The following is a 15,056-nucleotide window of genomic DNA, read 5'->3' as shown; positions in this document are numbered from 1 at the left end:
GGGTGAATGGTAGTAAATGAGATTGGAGTAATCTGGAAGTTTTCTGCGAGCCTCAGCCCCTCCTTAAATTCACCACTTTGGGAACTGAATTCAGAATTCCTGGAGTCATTATCCCGTAGAACCAGAATTCCTTCCTCACCTGTTTTTAATTCCAAACCCAACCCTGTGACTTCATTTGCCTATATCAGTACTTCTCAAACCCATCTGAGAAAACGCTGTAGGGTATCTGCAATTATCCTGGCCAGTATAGCAATGTTCTTATTAAAACCCCTAACAATACAGAATTTATTATAATTCATCTCAATTCATATTAGGTATTTAAATATATCCCGTATAAGCCATATGGCACTTTAGAAGGCAGCTGAGAGGTTGCCAGGAAATCAAATAAGCAATGTCAGGATTTTACAATTTCTGCTACACCCAGAATTCCTAATTCAGAGGAACACATACTAATCCAGATGCCATGTTTGCAAAATCCTGGGATCCAGCAGGATGGGATTTATTGGGAATAGATCAGGCAGTTGCCACTGGGCTTCCTTAAACATCTTTCCATCATCTTGGCAGCCTTGACCTTGTCACGTTGCCTGGAGTTCCAGCATCAAGAGATTCCCTGAGGTTAATGAATCTATCTTATAAAGAGCATATGTCTATGCCTCCTTGTGGATGAAAGCGGGCAGCCATCATTCTCGTCTCAATATAAATGAGTTCCTTCCAAACCACTTCCCAGAAACACTCTCTGAAACCAGACCAACCTCTCCTTAGTACAGGGAGAGGGTGGGGTGGATGGCTGTGAGAAGGGAAAGGACTCTGGAACATTCATCCCTAGACAAGGTGAGGCAGGTAGCATACATAGGGGGTTTTAGGGGAAGGAAAGAAAAATGAGATCCCTAGAAGCACTCAGGATATGGGTGGGGTGCTGGACAGTAAGACTGCGGAACAGGGATCATGTCATCCTTTAGCAGGACCCATTCTACAACCCCCTTCCTCCTCTGCTGGCATTCTCTACCTTGACAGTTGAAAACCATTTTTATGATTTTTTTAATGATTATTTTAAATATTATTTTTAATGTTTATTTTTGAGAGAGAGAGAGAGAGAACGAGCAGGGGAGGGGCAAAGAGAGTGGGAGACACAGAATCTGAAGCAGGTTCCAGGCTCCAAGCTGTAAACACAGAGCCCGACGTGGGGCTTAAACTCATGAAGCACTGAGATCATGACCTGAGCTGAAGTCAGATGCTTAACTGACTGAACCACTCAGGCGCTCCCAAAGCCATTTGTAAAACTTCACACATGCCTTCCCCCCAACTCCCTACCCCAGTTCAGGTCTAAGTGAAGGCCGACTGAGGCCTCCTACCGGACTCTTCCTTAGTGGCATAGCCACCCAGAGAAGTGACTGCCACTCCTGCAATCTCAGCCCTGAACGGCCCTCGGAAACAGACACTTCAAAGCTTTTCCCTCAAACGAGACACCTGCTTTGTCATTGACATGTATGACATAGTAGCCCTTGTGATCACAAGTCAGGAGGCTCTGGAGTGAGTCCTAGGTTTTGCACTTCAGAAAGGAACATGCACTGCTTACAGTGTGCTGTGTCACTGTTGACTTCAAGGTCCTCGGGTCCCTTGTTCTCAACCTGTGTCACCAAAAGCAAGGCTGCACTGTCACCCAAAGGAGATAACAGAACATCAAAGGGGAGACATGGGCACTTGTAATATAAAGATGTGTTACCAGAGATCACACACTGGGCCTGAGGATCAAGAGAACCAGCTTCCCTGCATCTCAGTGTGGAGCAAATGGACAAGATACACGTCGACAGATCTGCTGACAGATGCCCGGTCCCACCTGGCAAGCATGGCCTTCCCACCCCCAGGTGGTCTCTAAGGCAGCAGTTCCTATCTTGACTTTAAGATGCTGTGTGTCTCCCTGAGCTAATTTTTCCCAAACCCAGCAAGTGAGCAGAACTTTGAGGTGCCTCGTCGCTGCTGTCATCACTGGAGCACGCCTACCGCCCCTGCAAAGGGGTGAGCCGGGGTGAGGTGCAAGGTGGGAGGGGAGCGCCCTACCTGGTCCAGCTTCCAGTGGAACTCTGCGGGGCGGAAGGTGTCGGCCTGGTCGAAGTCCTTGCGCAAGAGGAAGACCAGGCGGCAGTTGTGCACGTACAGGGCGTAGTGATGCCGGTTCATTTCTGGAAAGCAGAAAGCAGATGTGAGTGGTTGTAGAATCCCTGCACCAGTCTCTGCCAGAGGGGTCTTCCCACGACATCACTTCACACACCTCACAGGGGAAAGGAAGAGGTGTTCTGGTTTCCTCTTATACGATCGGATCAGATCTAATGAATGTTCTAGAACACACAGAGTGGAGCTCACTGAAATGGAAGAGGAAGATGCAATAAAGCCCACAGCAAAACTTAGGCAGAGAAGCCATCTGGGCTTTAAAAAGCAACCTAGCTTATACTCAGATACTGCATCAGACCCAGGATGAAAATTATGTAGGCTAATGAGTTTTGTTGATTTTTTTTGTATAAGTACTTCTGGGGGGGTGGTTAAGGGGCTCTCTGAAAATCACGTCAGCTACACTGGGCTCCTTTGACACAGCTGGTTTCTCCTAGAGTGCTGGGCTTTTACTGCATTCCATCAGGCTTGGCAATGGTGACCAGAGATCATGTCTCCTTCCCTACCTTATGGTGTGCAGGTAAGGGCAGTGGTTTCATTTCTGGTTGCTGGGAGGAAGGGACAGATTGAGTTTTCAGCATTAGTCATAGTTCCATGTCTTTCCAAAGCTATGAATAAATACCTCTCTCCCCATACACAGCGGATAGGACATTTTCCTCCACTGATAGAAGAGACTTTGTTTTCTGCTAGGAAATCTCACATTGTGGGTCCCAGCCGTGCAGCCACAAGGTAACAGCCACTGGGAGGGGAGGAGCTGTTCTTTGACCAATACTCAGAGAGCTCACATCATATACTAGTTGTTAGCATACACAGAAATCTACTACGAGGTACATGCTCCATAAATGACACGTGGATGAGCAGGTGACCAGATGTCATAGAAAGAACATGGGCCCTAGAGTCAGATAGACTGTGGGTGGACTTGTATCTCTAGATGGTTCTGGGAGAAATTTTTAGCTTCTCAGAGCCTCAGTTTCCTTACCTGTGTCATGACAGGGATGCTGGATTATCCTAATGCATCATGAGAGTGGGACAGTGAGATTGATTCTTGTACCTCCTGTACAAACCTCAACACCAATTCCACCTCTACACATGGGCTCTGGATGGTCGCCTCGCTATGGACATTGGTTCAGGACCCAGGCCCAAGTCAGGCAGTGCAGGCCATTCTCCTGGCCACAGGGCTTCTGTCAGGAAAGTGACTCAGTTCAAGTCCGTGATTCAGGAGCTTTTCTGAATGGTTATAAAAAAGAACTCTTTTAAAAGAATTTTTTTTCTTGGGGTGCCTGGGTGGGTCAGTTGGTTGAGCGTCCGACTTTGGCTCAGGTCATGATCTCATGGTCCAGTCCGTGAGTTCAAGCCCCAAGTCAGGTCTGTACTGACAGCTCAGAGCCTGGAGCTTGCTTTGAGTTCTGTCTCCTTCTCTCTCCCTCTTTTGCTCTCTCCGCCCCTCCCCTGCTCATGCTCTGTCTCCCTCTGTCTCAAAAATAAATAAACATTAAAAATAAATAAATAAAATCTTTTTCTTTTAAGTTTTATTTATTTAATTTTGAGAGAGAAAGAGAGAGACAGAGAGAGACAGACAGAGAGAATCTCAAACAGGCTCCATACTTAGCTCAGAGGCTGACATGAGGCTCTAACTCATGACCCTGAGATCATGACCTGAGCCGAAATCAAGAGTTGGACACTTAACCAACTGAGCCACCCAGGCACCTACAAAAGAACTCTCTTTTATCAGAAAGCAGATAGAAGACACAGTCTCTCTCTAGAAGTTGTCTACATATCTGGGAGTTATGAAGCTGCTGCAGCCATGTTTACTAACATGAAATCGATACACATATGGGAGCAGATCTGAGAAACTGCAGCAAAAAGGGTCAAGCCCTTGATCACACTCTGCCTGAAGCTGTCATAGCTCTGGACATTTTCAGTTACAAGAACTCTTATGTTCCCTTTATTACTTGATTTTTTGATCATCTGATGATATCAGTTTGGTCTGTATTTCCTATTTCTTATAACTGAAAGCATCTTTTAAAAATTTTTAAAAATATATTTATTTTTGAGAGACAGAGACAGAGTGCAAGCAAGGGAAGGGCAGAGAGAGAGGGAGACACAGAATCTGAAGCAGGTTCCAGGCTCTGAGATGTCGGCACAGAGCCTGACCCAGGGCTCAAACTCACAGACTGCAAGATCATGACCTGAGCTGAAGTCGGAGGCCCAACTGACTGAGCCATGACCTGAGCCAAAGTCAGGGTGTAGCCCACTGAGCCCCCAGGTGCCCTGAAAGCATCTTAATTGACACAATGGGAAGTATGGGCAAAGCAGTTGCCAGTGTTGTAGGTTTGGCCTAGGCCAATGTCTGGGAGTCAACTGACTTCTGTTATCTGTTGTCTACCGTCAGAAAAACAGAGAAAGGACTTTTCCCCATGAATAGTACTTGGAGTCAGGAAAGGTTGTGGGTGAGGAAGTGGAACAAGAAGAATGAATGGAGGTCTGGAGCATCTTCTAGGCTAGGAACTTTCTCCCCCCCACCCCCTTGTTAGTCTGGGATCCTGGAGTCACCATCCACACCACAGTCACTGGTTTCTTCAGCGGGCTAGGGACACGGCACATTCAGAAATCTGCTTCATTTCTTTTCGTGACCCGTGGTGTTCTTTGTTGCAACTAAATGTCTAACACAAAGAAGCCAATTAAGTGAAATAATAGGGGCGCCTTGGTGGGTCAGTCAGTTAAGCATCCGACTCTTGGTTTCAGCTCAGGTCATGACCTCACAGTTGTGAGATCAGAGCTCTGTGTCATGCTCTATGCAGACAATGTGGAGCCTGCTTGGGATTCTCTCTCTCAACTCTGCCTCTCAAAATAAATAAATAAACATTAAAAAAATGAAATAATAAAGCCCCGTGACAGAATTTTAGATTGTTATGTAATTCATATCTTAAAGGAATACTTTATCACAAAGACAAATGATCTGGGTATAATGTTATATGGGGGAGGTCACTTGTGGGGATGAGCACTGGGTGTTATATGTAAATCAACTTGACAATAAACTATTTAAAAAATAAATAAAAGAAATAGAGAACATGAGAGTATCACCTGTATTATAAAAATAGACTGAAAACTGTAAGGACATCCTATATATACATAGAAATAAAAATAAGATTTTATCTGGTAATGAAACATACTAAATATAATCAGCAGATATCTCTAAGTATTAGGGTTTGGGGGGACTTGTGCATTCTTCTTTAGACTTTTCTGTGTTTTTCAGGTTTTCTGATATAAACATGTCTTGAAAAAATGTTTCTGGTATATAAAAGCCTAATAAAGCTTTAATTTATTCCTGACATTTTTTTTTTTAGGACAAGAAGGTATTTATCGATTTTTTTTATTTTTTAAGTCAAAGAACTTCGAGAAAACCTGCCCTATCTTCTCTGTGCCGGTGTCAAGCCGCTTGTAAAGTGTTGCCAAGACCAAAGCACAGGAGCACCAGTTCTCGCGGATTTCAGGGTGCTGATGTGGCGTGGGTGGTCTGACCAAAGTGAAGTGTCCTCCTTTAAGGCGGTGTGTTCAGCCGTGGCCATACAATAGAAACCCCCAGAAAGTCTGACTTACTGCGCCGGGTGGGGCCCTGGCATCTCTGCACTTTTACAAGCATCCGGGTTCCTCTCCTGCGTAGCGGGGTTGAGAACCCCTGGACCCGGAGCGTGGGCATGGAACTCAGGCCCGGGGGACCCGTCAGATCCCGGTTCTCGGGTAACCGACGCTGCTACCCTGGGCCAATTGCTCAGCCTTTCATATTTCAGTTTCTTCCTCTGGACGCAAGAACATTGATGTCTGTCTGATTTGCCTCCCAGGGGTATTTGATACATTTCAGAAAGGGCGATATGCGGGGTGGCCGCTCCCCCCAGCCGGTGCCCTTTGCGCTGGTACGCACAGTCCTGAGCTGTTGTCTCACTGATGCGGGCTCCTGCGTTGTGATGGGAGCGCACTGCCAGGCCTTGCATGGACCAGGCTGCAGGGTGATTCCTGGGCTTGCGCGCTGAGCTCTGAACCCGGTGCCAAAGCTCAGCGTGACCTCACACATGCCTGCAGAGTCCTTCCGGCATAAAAGTACCAGGAAAACTGATCCTTGGCACAATCAATTCGACACAGACTTACTTTAGGACTGTGAAAAGCCAGGCAACTCTCCCTGTCTCAGTGTCTGCATCTGGAAAACACACTAACATGTATTGTAAGGAGTGACTGAAACAGAAAATGTGGGGTCCTGGTGGAGTGCCTGGGTGGCTCAGTTGATTAACATCCAGCTTCGTTTCAGGTCATGATCCGGCGGTTGCTGAGTTTGAGCCCGGCGCCGGTTTCTGGCTGACGGCTTGGAGCCTGGAGCCTGCTTCAGATTCTGTGTCTCCCTGTCTCTCTGCCCCTCCCCCACTCACACTCTGTCTCTCTCAAAAATAAAGAAACATTAAAAAAAATTTTTTTAAAAAGGAAACATGGGGTCCTGGTCGTAGCATAATGTGGAATAAAACCAAAAGTAATATAATGACAGTGACAACATCAAGTAAATAAACTGAGTGCTGATTTTATATCTGGTGCTGCCGACTGATTTCACACATTATTTCATGTTTATGTCCCCCATTTTTCATATTGGGAAACTGAAGCTCAGGGAGATTAGCAACTCCTCAAAGGTCACACCGTAAGTATCGGAAAGGCTGAGAAATGAACTTTGGCTGTGTGGCCGCAGAGGCTGAGCTGTGAGCCGTTCTATCCTGCCTTCTCACTGCAGTATGTGCTGTGGTTTTTATTCATTTTGGGTATTTTAACAAAAGCAGAGCTTGAAATAGGAACTTGTGGAATTATAATTTAAGATAGAGTGGTAGGGGCGTGTGGGTGACTCAGTCAGTTAAGTGCCCAACTTCGGCTCAGGTCATGATCTCACAGTTCATGGGTTCGAGCCCCACGTCAGGCTTCTGTGCTGACGCCTCAGAGAGCCTGGAGCCTGCTTCCAATTCTGTGTTTCCCTCTCTCTCTGCCTCTCCCCTACTCATGTTCTGTATTTCTCTGTCTCTCAAAAATAAATAGGAACATTTAAACAAGTTAAAAAAATGATAGAGTTGTAAAATTTGCATAAGATACTCAAATAAGTGTGTGCATATGCGTGTGTGTCTGTGGGGTGCGGTGAGAAGTGCACAGGACTGGAGTTAGATGAATCTGAGCTTACATTCCAGTTCTGATACTTACTGTCTATATACTTGGGAAAGTTAGCCTCTCAGGAATGTTTTCTTATCCTCAAGATGGGAAACACAATAATGTTTTCATAAAGTTCGTCGTAGAGATGTGAGAAACTGTCTAGAACAGTAATATCTAACCCAGATTGCATTTCTTATGTGCCAGGTACTATTCTAAAGCACTGTATGTACATAAAGTCATTTAATCCTGATAAAAACCCAATGGGTAGATAGCACTATAATGCCCATTTTATAGAGAGGGAAAGTGAGGCACGGAGAGGTTAAAAAACTTGCTGAAGGTCATATGGCCAATAAGTGGTGGAATCCTTTTAACCGCTAAGCTGTGAACTGCTCCTGTGCAGGCTTAGCATGGGGAAAATGTCTGACCAAACTTAGCTACCGTTATTACATTCAGCAGTGATTTTGAAAATGAGCATGACCCTTTCATTGAAAAGAAACTGTTGGAAATCTTACTATATATAACACAGTGAAGGTGGAGCTGCTCTGCTTGAAGTAAGGATGCAGTGCGCGCCCCACCCGCCTCCCCACACATCATGTGTAGCAGCTCTAAGTTAGTTCTGGGGAGGCTGGGGGTCTGAAGAACTCAGTTTGAAAAGTGCTGGTCTCAGCTTTTGCCTTGTGTCTGTGCCTCTACTCTTCCCCATTTCCTGGTCCTGCTCTACCGCAAGCCCAGAAAATCGGCAGCCAAGAATATTTTCCCAGGCCCCCATCATGCTCTGGCTTTCCTCCCACGTGCTCTGAGGCTGCGTCCATACCTAACCAGCTGGGATATAAGGGACAGCCCGCAGGAGGCCTGGGCTCCAGACTCACCAGTCTTATCTGAGTTACAGAGGATGGTTTCCTTCTCAGCTCTCACACCAGGGCTGGGGCCGTGTTTCATCCACATGGTGATGGTGAACTGGTCTGTCAGGTTCTTGGGCACAATCCCATCAGGGATCTTGGCGCCTTGCCTGCCATCAAACTTGAAGATCATCTCACTGCTGTCCACCAGCAGCCCTGCTGTCCAGTTGGTGGCGGCGCTGGGAGATGGCAAGAGGTCGATGATGCCAGAGGAGGCTCCTGCAGTGCATGAGGGACAGAAAGAACAAAGGCTTATTCCTCATGGGGTGGGTGTCCTCACCTTCTAGTTTCTGCTCCTAGTGTAATTTACTTAGAGATCTGAGCCAACCTTGAGCTGGGTGACTCAGGAAAAGAAAGGCTAAATGCCACCCCTGTCCCTGAGTTTCTTACGGTCTGCAGAGGTGAGAGAATCAGTAACTTACAGACAAAAATGTTATATGTGACAAGATAAGGTGCAATGAGCTATTATACGAGGAAAAAGGTGCTGGAATTTAGGGAAATGAGAATGGGGGGCTTTTAAAGCCGAGAAGTTCCTAGAGAAGGCCAGAGTTTGATGTGGATCAATGAATTCATCCATCCATTAACCCATGAGCCATTTACTGAGCACCGACTATGTGCCAAGACCCCTGCTAGGCACTGGTGATGTAAAGGTGAAGCAGCACAGCCCCCGACCTGGGGTATCTCAGAACCAACATGTGGACACATAGCTGTGACACAGTGTGATCAGGGCTATGATTGGGGAAAGTTCTAGGTCCTGATGCCATAAGAAGGAGTGTGAGCCACTTTGTACCCACCATACTTCTTTTTTTTTTTTTTCTTTGTTTTTTTACAGCCATTATGTTTAGGCTGAATGGTACAGTGGTCAAGAACACAGGTTCAGAAGTTAGCAAACTTGAATTTGATGCCTTGCAACATGACTTGCTGGTCTTGGGACTGTGAACATGTCCCTTAGCCTTTCTGCCTGTCCAGCCCCTGCAGTGACATCTCCCTTCTCAGTGGTTGTGAGGACTGAATGGGAGCCTGCATTAGAGCCTGCAGCAGCATGCTGGCCACGTGGTGACCACTCACTCCACGTTCCCTGTGACTTTATCCTTAATATTGTGACTATTTTTATTTCTGCTACCACTGTGATTCCAGGGTAATGCACGACGACGAAGCCTGAAGCAGTGGGAGTGTCCCAGGTAGATTTATATCTTAGGAAAGTCACACCAACAGCTCCGCGGAGGGTGGAGCTGAGGTGGGCAGGAGTGGCTAGCCTAGCAGAGAAGACTGGATGCCGCAGCTAAGAGAACCCTGGGTGTCCACTGACTTCCCATTGAAACTCAAGAGCTCTCTGCATCTTTATGCTCCACACAGGAGCACTGCTCTTCAGGCAAGGATAAGGATCAGGAGCTTCCTGATACTTTCAGGGAATAAGAGTCAGGGAGTCTAAGGTGTGCCTGGTGCGGGGAGCCAGTGCTCTCCCAGGATGGCTCCAACCTGTTCGTTGTAAAAGCTGAAGGGCTTAATGGACAGTGGTTGTGTGCATTATCCAATTTTTGTCAGAGGTCACTGGACATCTGAATTCTGTATATTAGAGTCTCATCTCACCTAGGGATTGGGTTCCAAAGTCAGCTACCACAAACATCTCCAACAGTTAAAATGATCCTTGAGAATCCTTCAGGAAGGTGCCATTTTGGAAACCAATATACTTCTTTGGAAAGATTCAAGCAGCCAGTTTTCCCTCTAGCCTTGGAACAGATGATCAGGTCTAGAGTTGAGCACCTATTGGTTTGCAACTGAAAGTTCTTCTATCAGAAAAATAGGTATTCTTAGAGCCAGATGCTTTGTTTAGCCATGGGAGAAGCTCAACCTGGGACTCACATCCAGGAACCACAGAGTCTGAGAGAGTGGGAGATTCCTGTCTGCCAATCCATTATCACCCTGCAGCTTATGCTTATCAAGGGGAAGTGTGGGTAGTGTTGACTGCATTATTTACATGTGTATTTCCTAGAGTTTTGGGGTTGGTACCATGCCTGACACAGAGTGCCATTAATAGACACTCCTTTAATGTTTATAACTGCCCTTCTTCCCACCCAGTGCCTCCATGAGATACTTCTGGCCATCTACCCAACGCCCAGGCAAGCCTGCCCATCCTGCTTCATGTCCAAGCCCCACACCTCTCATCAATATTTACGTGTTCTTATCCCATGTCCCTGGAGCCTTGTCTGGTGCCCATTTTATTTATCTGATACACTGATTCACAGTAATATTTCAATGACTAATAAAGCCTTAAGGGCTATCCCCCAAAGGTATCGGAAAGAAATCTATCTAGGTGGTAGCAGGCAGAGATTTGAGGGTGATTTGGGAGTGCGAGATATCAAGGTCTTTTGGAGCCAATTCATTTTTTAGAAGCCTTAGAAGAAGGCAACATGGTGACTGCTTCTTTGACCCATAGGTGAGTTGGCTCTGACACCAGAATTTGTTCAGTGTGGAGATAGTCGTATGACTGGGCACACTCAGAGAGTGTGTCAGTTTCTGAAATTTCAGGTGGCCAAAGGGCTGCAGGCTGAGTGCTCAGGGCTCCTTGGCTTCCAGCTCAGGCCAGGGAAGCCAATGCAGTCTAGCAGAGCCAGTGGAAATGTGTGTGTCTGGTGGCTGCCAATGCCAGGTTTGCCACCATACCACTATTATCTTTTTTCCTAAGGACCAGTTTGGGCACTGAGGACCAGACCTGAATTAAGTACTACAATGTTTTTTCTTAATTACTCATCTACCTGGTGAATTAGTAGTATGATTCTAGTCTAGAGGTAAGAAGCTGAGGCCCAGTGAGCCCAGGATCATAGCCAGCTAGTGAGTGAGCCCATCACCAGGGCTTTGCAGCTCCAAAGCCCAGGGTCCCCACTGCACCACCTCAATGAACCTGGAGGGAAATCTTGTAACCTCCTCCACATTTTATAAACAGAAATCAAAGCTCAGAGAAGGGAAATGACTTGACCCAGGTCACAGAACTACACACAGCTAGTTAGAGACAAGCCCAGCTAATGTTCATTCTACCACACAGCATGGGCACATAGCACAGTCCCCTGGGATCCCTCCTACACAGGTGTCTGTCCACAGAGAGGCATGTTGAAGACAGCATGTGCCCTAGGAAGGGCATTGATATAGGCTTCCTGATTCTGTGGCAAGGGGAGCGGTGGGCCACCTTGCCTAACCCACAGATGTTGCTTACCAGACAGCATCAAGCTGTAAGTAACCAGATGGTACAGGCTTCCCCAAAGTTAACAGCTTGTATTTCTTTTCTCAGTGCACTTAAACAAACTAAGAGAGATTTACTTTCTCCCAAAGTTCCTGTCTCTCTCCTATCCTCAAGGGATCTCACGGAATGCTGTGGGTAAACAGGATGCATCACTTGCAAAGATGGTGTAGCATCATCTGCACATCACGGTGTATTTAAGAAGCTCTTTGGGAATCCTCTGTGAAGGTCCCTGGGTCCCTTGGCTGCTTAGAGTCCACATTGCCTGGGCACACGTCAGTTGTAGCTTAAGTGCGGGGGACTTGGAATCAGAGTTGAGGTGTAAATCAAGATCCCTGAGCCCTAGAATGGAAAAGCCTCTCTGAGCCAGCAATTAGATAAAGATGGTGTGAATGAGGCAGATTTCAGAACACACTGTGGTGTGAAAGCATAAATGGAGCCTGGGGGCAGTGAACTTCTTAATGGCAGGGTTTGCATTCTGCTCTGGATGACTTTGGTGAGGGCACAGTGTCCTTAGCACCTCAAGGTGGGCCTGTGGCAATGGTGATTGACATGGAGCCTCAGGTTATGCCTCCTTAGGATCTACCACAGGGTAAGGATACGTGGAGGGTCTCAGGGGAGAGGAACCATTGTAATCAAGACACAGGCCTGATTCTGGGGCACCTGGGTGGCTCAGTCAGTTCAGTGTCTGACTCTGGATTTTGGTTCAGGTCATGATCATGTTTCGTGGGTTTGAGCCCCGTGTCAGGTTCTGTGCTGGCAGTATATAGCCTACTTGGGATTCTCTCTCTCCCCCTTTCTCCCTGCCCCTCCCCTACTCATGCTCTTTCTTTCAAAATAAACTTTCTTTTTTTTTGTTTTTTTTTTCTTTTCTTTTTTTTACAAATAGTTTATTGTCAAATTAGTTTCCACATAACACTCAGTGCTCATCCCCAAAGTGCCCTCCTCCATGCCCATCCCCCCTCCCCCCACATCCAAGTCAGGCAGAGAAGGACAAATATCATATGTTTGCACGTATAGGAGGATTAGGAGGAACTTGACGGAGGGACAAGGGGGAGAAGAAGGGGGGAAATGGTGGGGGAAAGGGAGAGAGGCAAACCATGAGAGACTCTTGAATGCTGACAAAAACTGAGGACTGATGGATCAAAATAAACTTTCTTAAAAAAAGACAGAGGCCTCATTCTGTGGAGTGCTCTCCCAATTGCAACATCAACTCCATATTACTTCAAAAAATATTTATATAATGTCTAGATTACACCAGGCACTGTGATGAGAAGCCAGGAATGAATCAAACAGAAGTTGGCCCTACCTTTTAGGGCTCCATAGAAAATCTTTTACCTTTGGTGGGTTAGAACAGGTCAGTGGCAGAGTCTCAGGGGAGGACAGGGAGGCCCTCTTGACAAATGTTGTGCTAGGACTGCGTGCTGGCAGAATGCATTCTGTTCCCAACACGCTTCTCTGACCCATTGATGTCATGTAGCCATGTGACTTGCTCTGACCAACAACACGTGAGGGCAAGTGATGTGTCATATCAAGGCAGAGCTGGGGCACCTGGGTGGCTCAGTCGGTTGAGTGCCTGACTTCGGTTCAGGTCATGATCTCACGGTTCATGGGTTTGAGCCCCGTGTCAGGCTCTGTGCTGAGGAATAGCTCAAAGCCTGGAGCCTCTTTCAGATTCTGTGTCTCCTTCTCTCTCTGACCCTCCCCTGCTCACGCTGTCTCTATCTCTATCTCAAAAATAAATAAAATATTTAAAACAAAAAGGCAGAGCTTTAAGAGCCAGTTTATGGTTCTCCATGTCTTTTCCATGTGCCATGAATCAACTGTGCTCTAGATAAAGGCTGTTTGTTAGCCTATATCCCAGTGGCAGGCCACATGGAAGAGAGTCACAGTCAACCCAAGAAGGACATGTGGTAGGAATGATAAATAAACCTGTTATAAAACAATAATATGCCACTAATAAACAATAAAAGAACAATAACCAATATGATTTCAGGGTCATTTGTGGCTGCTGCATAACCTGCCATCCTGATAATCCACGTAAGTGACTGACATCAGAGCCTATGATCCTCATTTCTTCTTCTCCATGCCTTTGGCACAGACAGGGAGGGTTTTCTGATGTCCTTTCAGGAGCTCACACACTGTTGACCCTACAATCAGAGCATCGTTCCACCTTTGGAATCCTAGATAATAAGGGTTCCTGCAAGGCCATGCCATTGGGAATTTGGGTTTCCAGGTGAAGCAAACTGCGTCCTCGAAGAGGGGTGGTCAGCCGGGCTCCTGGAGCAGGGCCATGGATACTCAGTTGCTGACCAGCATGGGCCAGGCCACTACAGGTAAAAACCTTACACCCAACATGGTAGGCCTGCTGTTAGACAGCTGTTTAAATGATGCCAAAGAAATCAGCATATCTGTGGAGAAACTCCCTGCTTATTGTCATCTAAGAGTCAGCGTGTGTGGCCCTTTGCTGATGTACGATTAATGAGTTAATCTGAATCCCAATAGGTGTGCACCAAGTCTCATTCAAGCAACAGGCCCACTTCTGCTTTCTGAGAATGGAAGTGCTGGGTACTTCCAGGGTTCTGACACACCCCCTAAAAGCTCCAGTCTTTTAAAGGCATCTTGGAGAAACCAACAATAGCTTCCTGTAGTTGGGCTATTCCTGGGGTGCAAAGGCCTCTGACCATGATTCTGAATGAGGACAAATTCTGTTAAGCTTCATGGTATAGTAGAAAACCATGATATTAACTTTAAAAAAAAAAAAAAACTAGAACAAACTATCCTAAAATTTCTATGGAACCACAAAAGACCCTGAAGAGCCAAAGTAATATTGAAGAAGAAAACCAAAGCAGGAGGCATGACCATCCCAGACTTTAGCCTCTAATACAAAGCTGTCATCATCAAGACAGTATGGGATTGGCACAAAAACAGACACATAGACCAATGGAATAGAATTGAGAACTCAGAAGTGGACCCAAAAGTATACAGCCAACTAATCTTNAGGTCATGATCTCACAGTTCGTGGGTTCGAGCCCCGGGTCGGGCTCTGTGCTGACTGACAGCTCGGAGCCTGGAGCCTGTTTCAGAGTCTGTGTCTCCCTCTCTCTCTGACCCTCCCCTGCTCACGCTGTCTCTCTCTCTCCTAGAAATAAATAAAAGAAAAGAAAAGAAATCAACTTGACAATAAACTATTAAAAAAAAGAAAAGAAAAATGTTTTTAATGTTTATTTATATTTGAAGGAGAGAGACAGAGTGTGCGTGGGGAAGGGGCAGAGAAAGAGGGACACACAGAATCCGAAGTGGGCTCCAGGCTCTGACTTGTTAGCACAGAGCCCAATGCAGGACTTGAACTCACAAGCCATGAGATAATGACCTGAGCTGAAGTTGGACACTTAACCAACTAAGNGGAAGGAAGGAAGGAAGGAAGGAAGGAAGGAAGGAAGGAAGGAAGGAAGGAATCAGCTATGAAAATCTCCTGGGCTCTCAAATGAATAAGTCTTGACAACAACTTAATGTCTGGTGATCTGAAGTGCTCTGACAGATCATCACTTGATTTAATAGCATGCTCTCATTCTGTGGCC

At 46.3% G+C, this 15,056-nt stretch overlaps 1 protein-coding gene across 1 annotated transcript in view; it reads right to left on the bottom strand.

Moving 5' to 3' along the window:
- The window catches only part of CLSTN2 (calsyntenin 2), a 395,679-nt gene that overhangs the window by 94,711 nt on the left and 285,912 nt on the right, over positions 1–15,056 (bottom strand). Inside the window, exons 7-8 of the mRNA XM_077756665.1 lie at positions 8,211–8,459; positions 2,059–2,180 (exon numbers count right to left, since the gene is read on the bottom strand). Of these exons, the coding sequence (XP_077612791.1) occupies positions 2,059–2,180; positions 8,211–8,459 (371 nt within the window). The remainder of the gene's footprint in view (positions 1–2,058; positions 2,181–8,210; positions 8,460–15,056) is intronic.

The sequence above is a fragment of the Crocuta crocuta genome, unplaced genomic scaffold (genome assembly GCF_008692635.1).
Source record: "Crocuta crocuta isolate KB4526 unplaced genomic scaffold, BGI_CrCroc_1.0 scaffold337, whole genome shotgun sequence".
NCBI lineage: Eukaryota > Metazoa > Chordata > Mammalia > Carnivora > Hyaenidae > Crocuta > Crocuta crocuta.
This window is presented reverse-complemented; position numbering and strand designations above follow the sequence as displayed.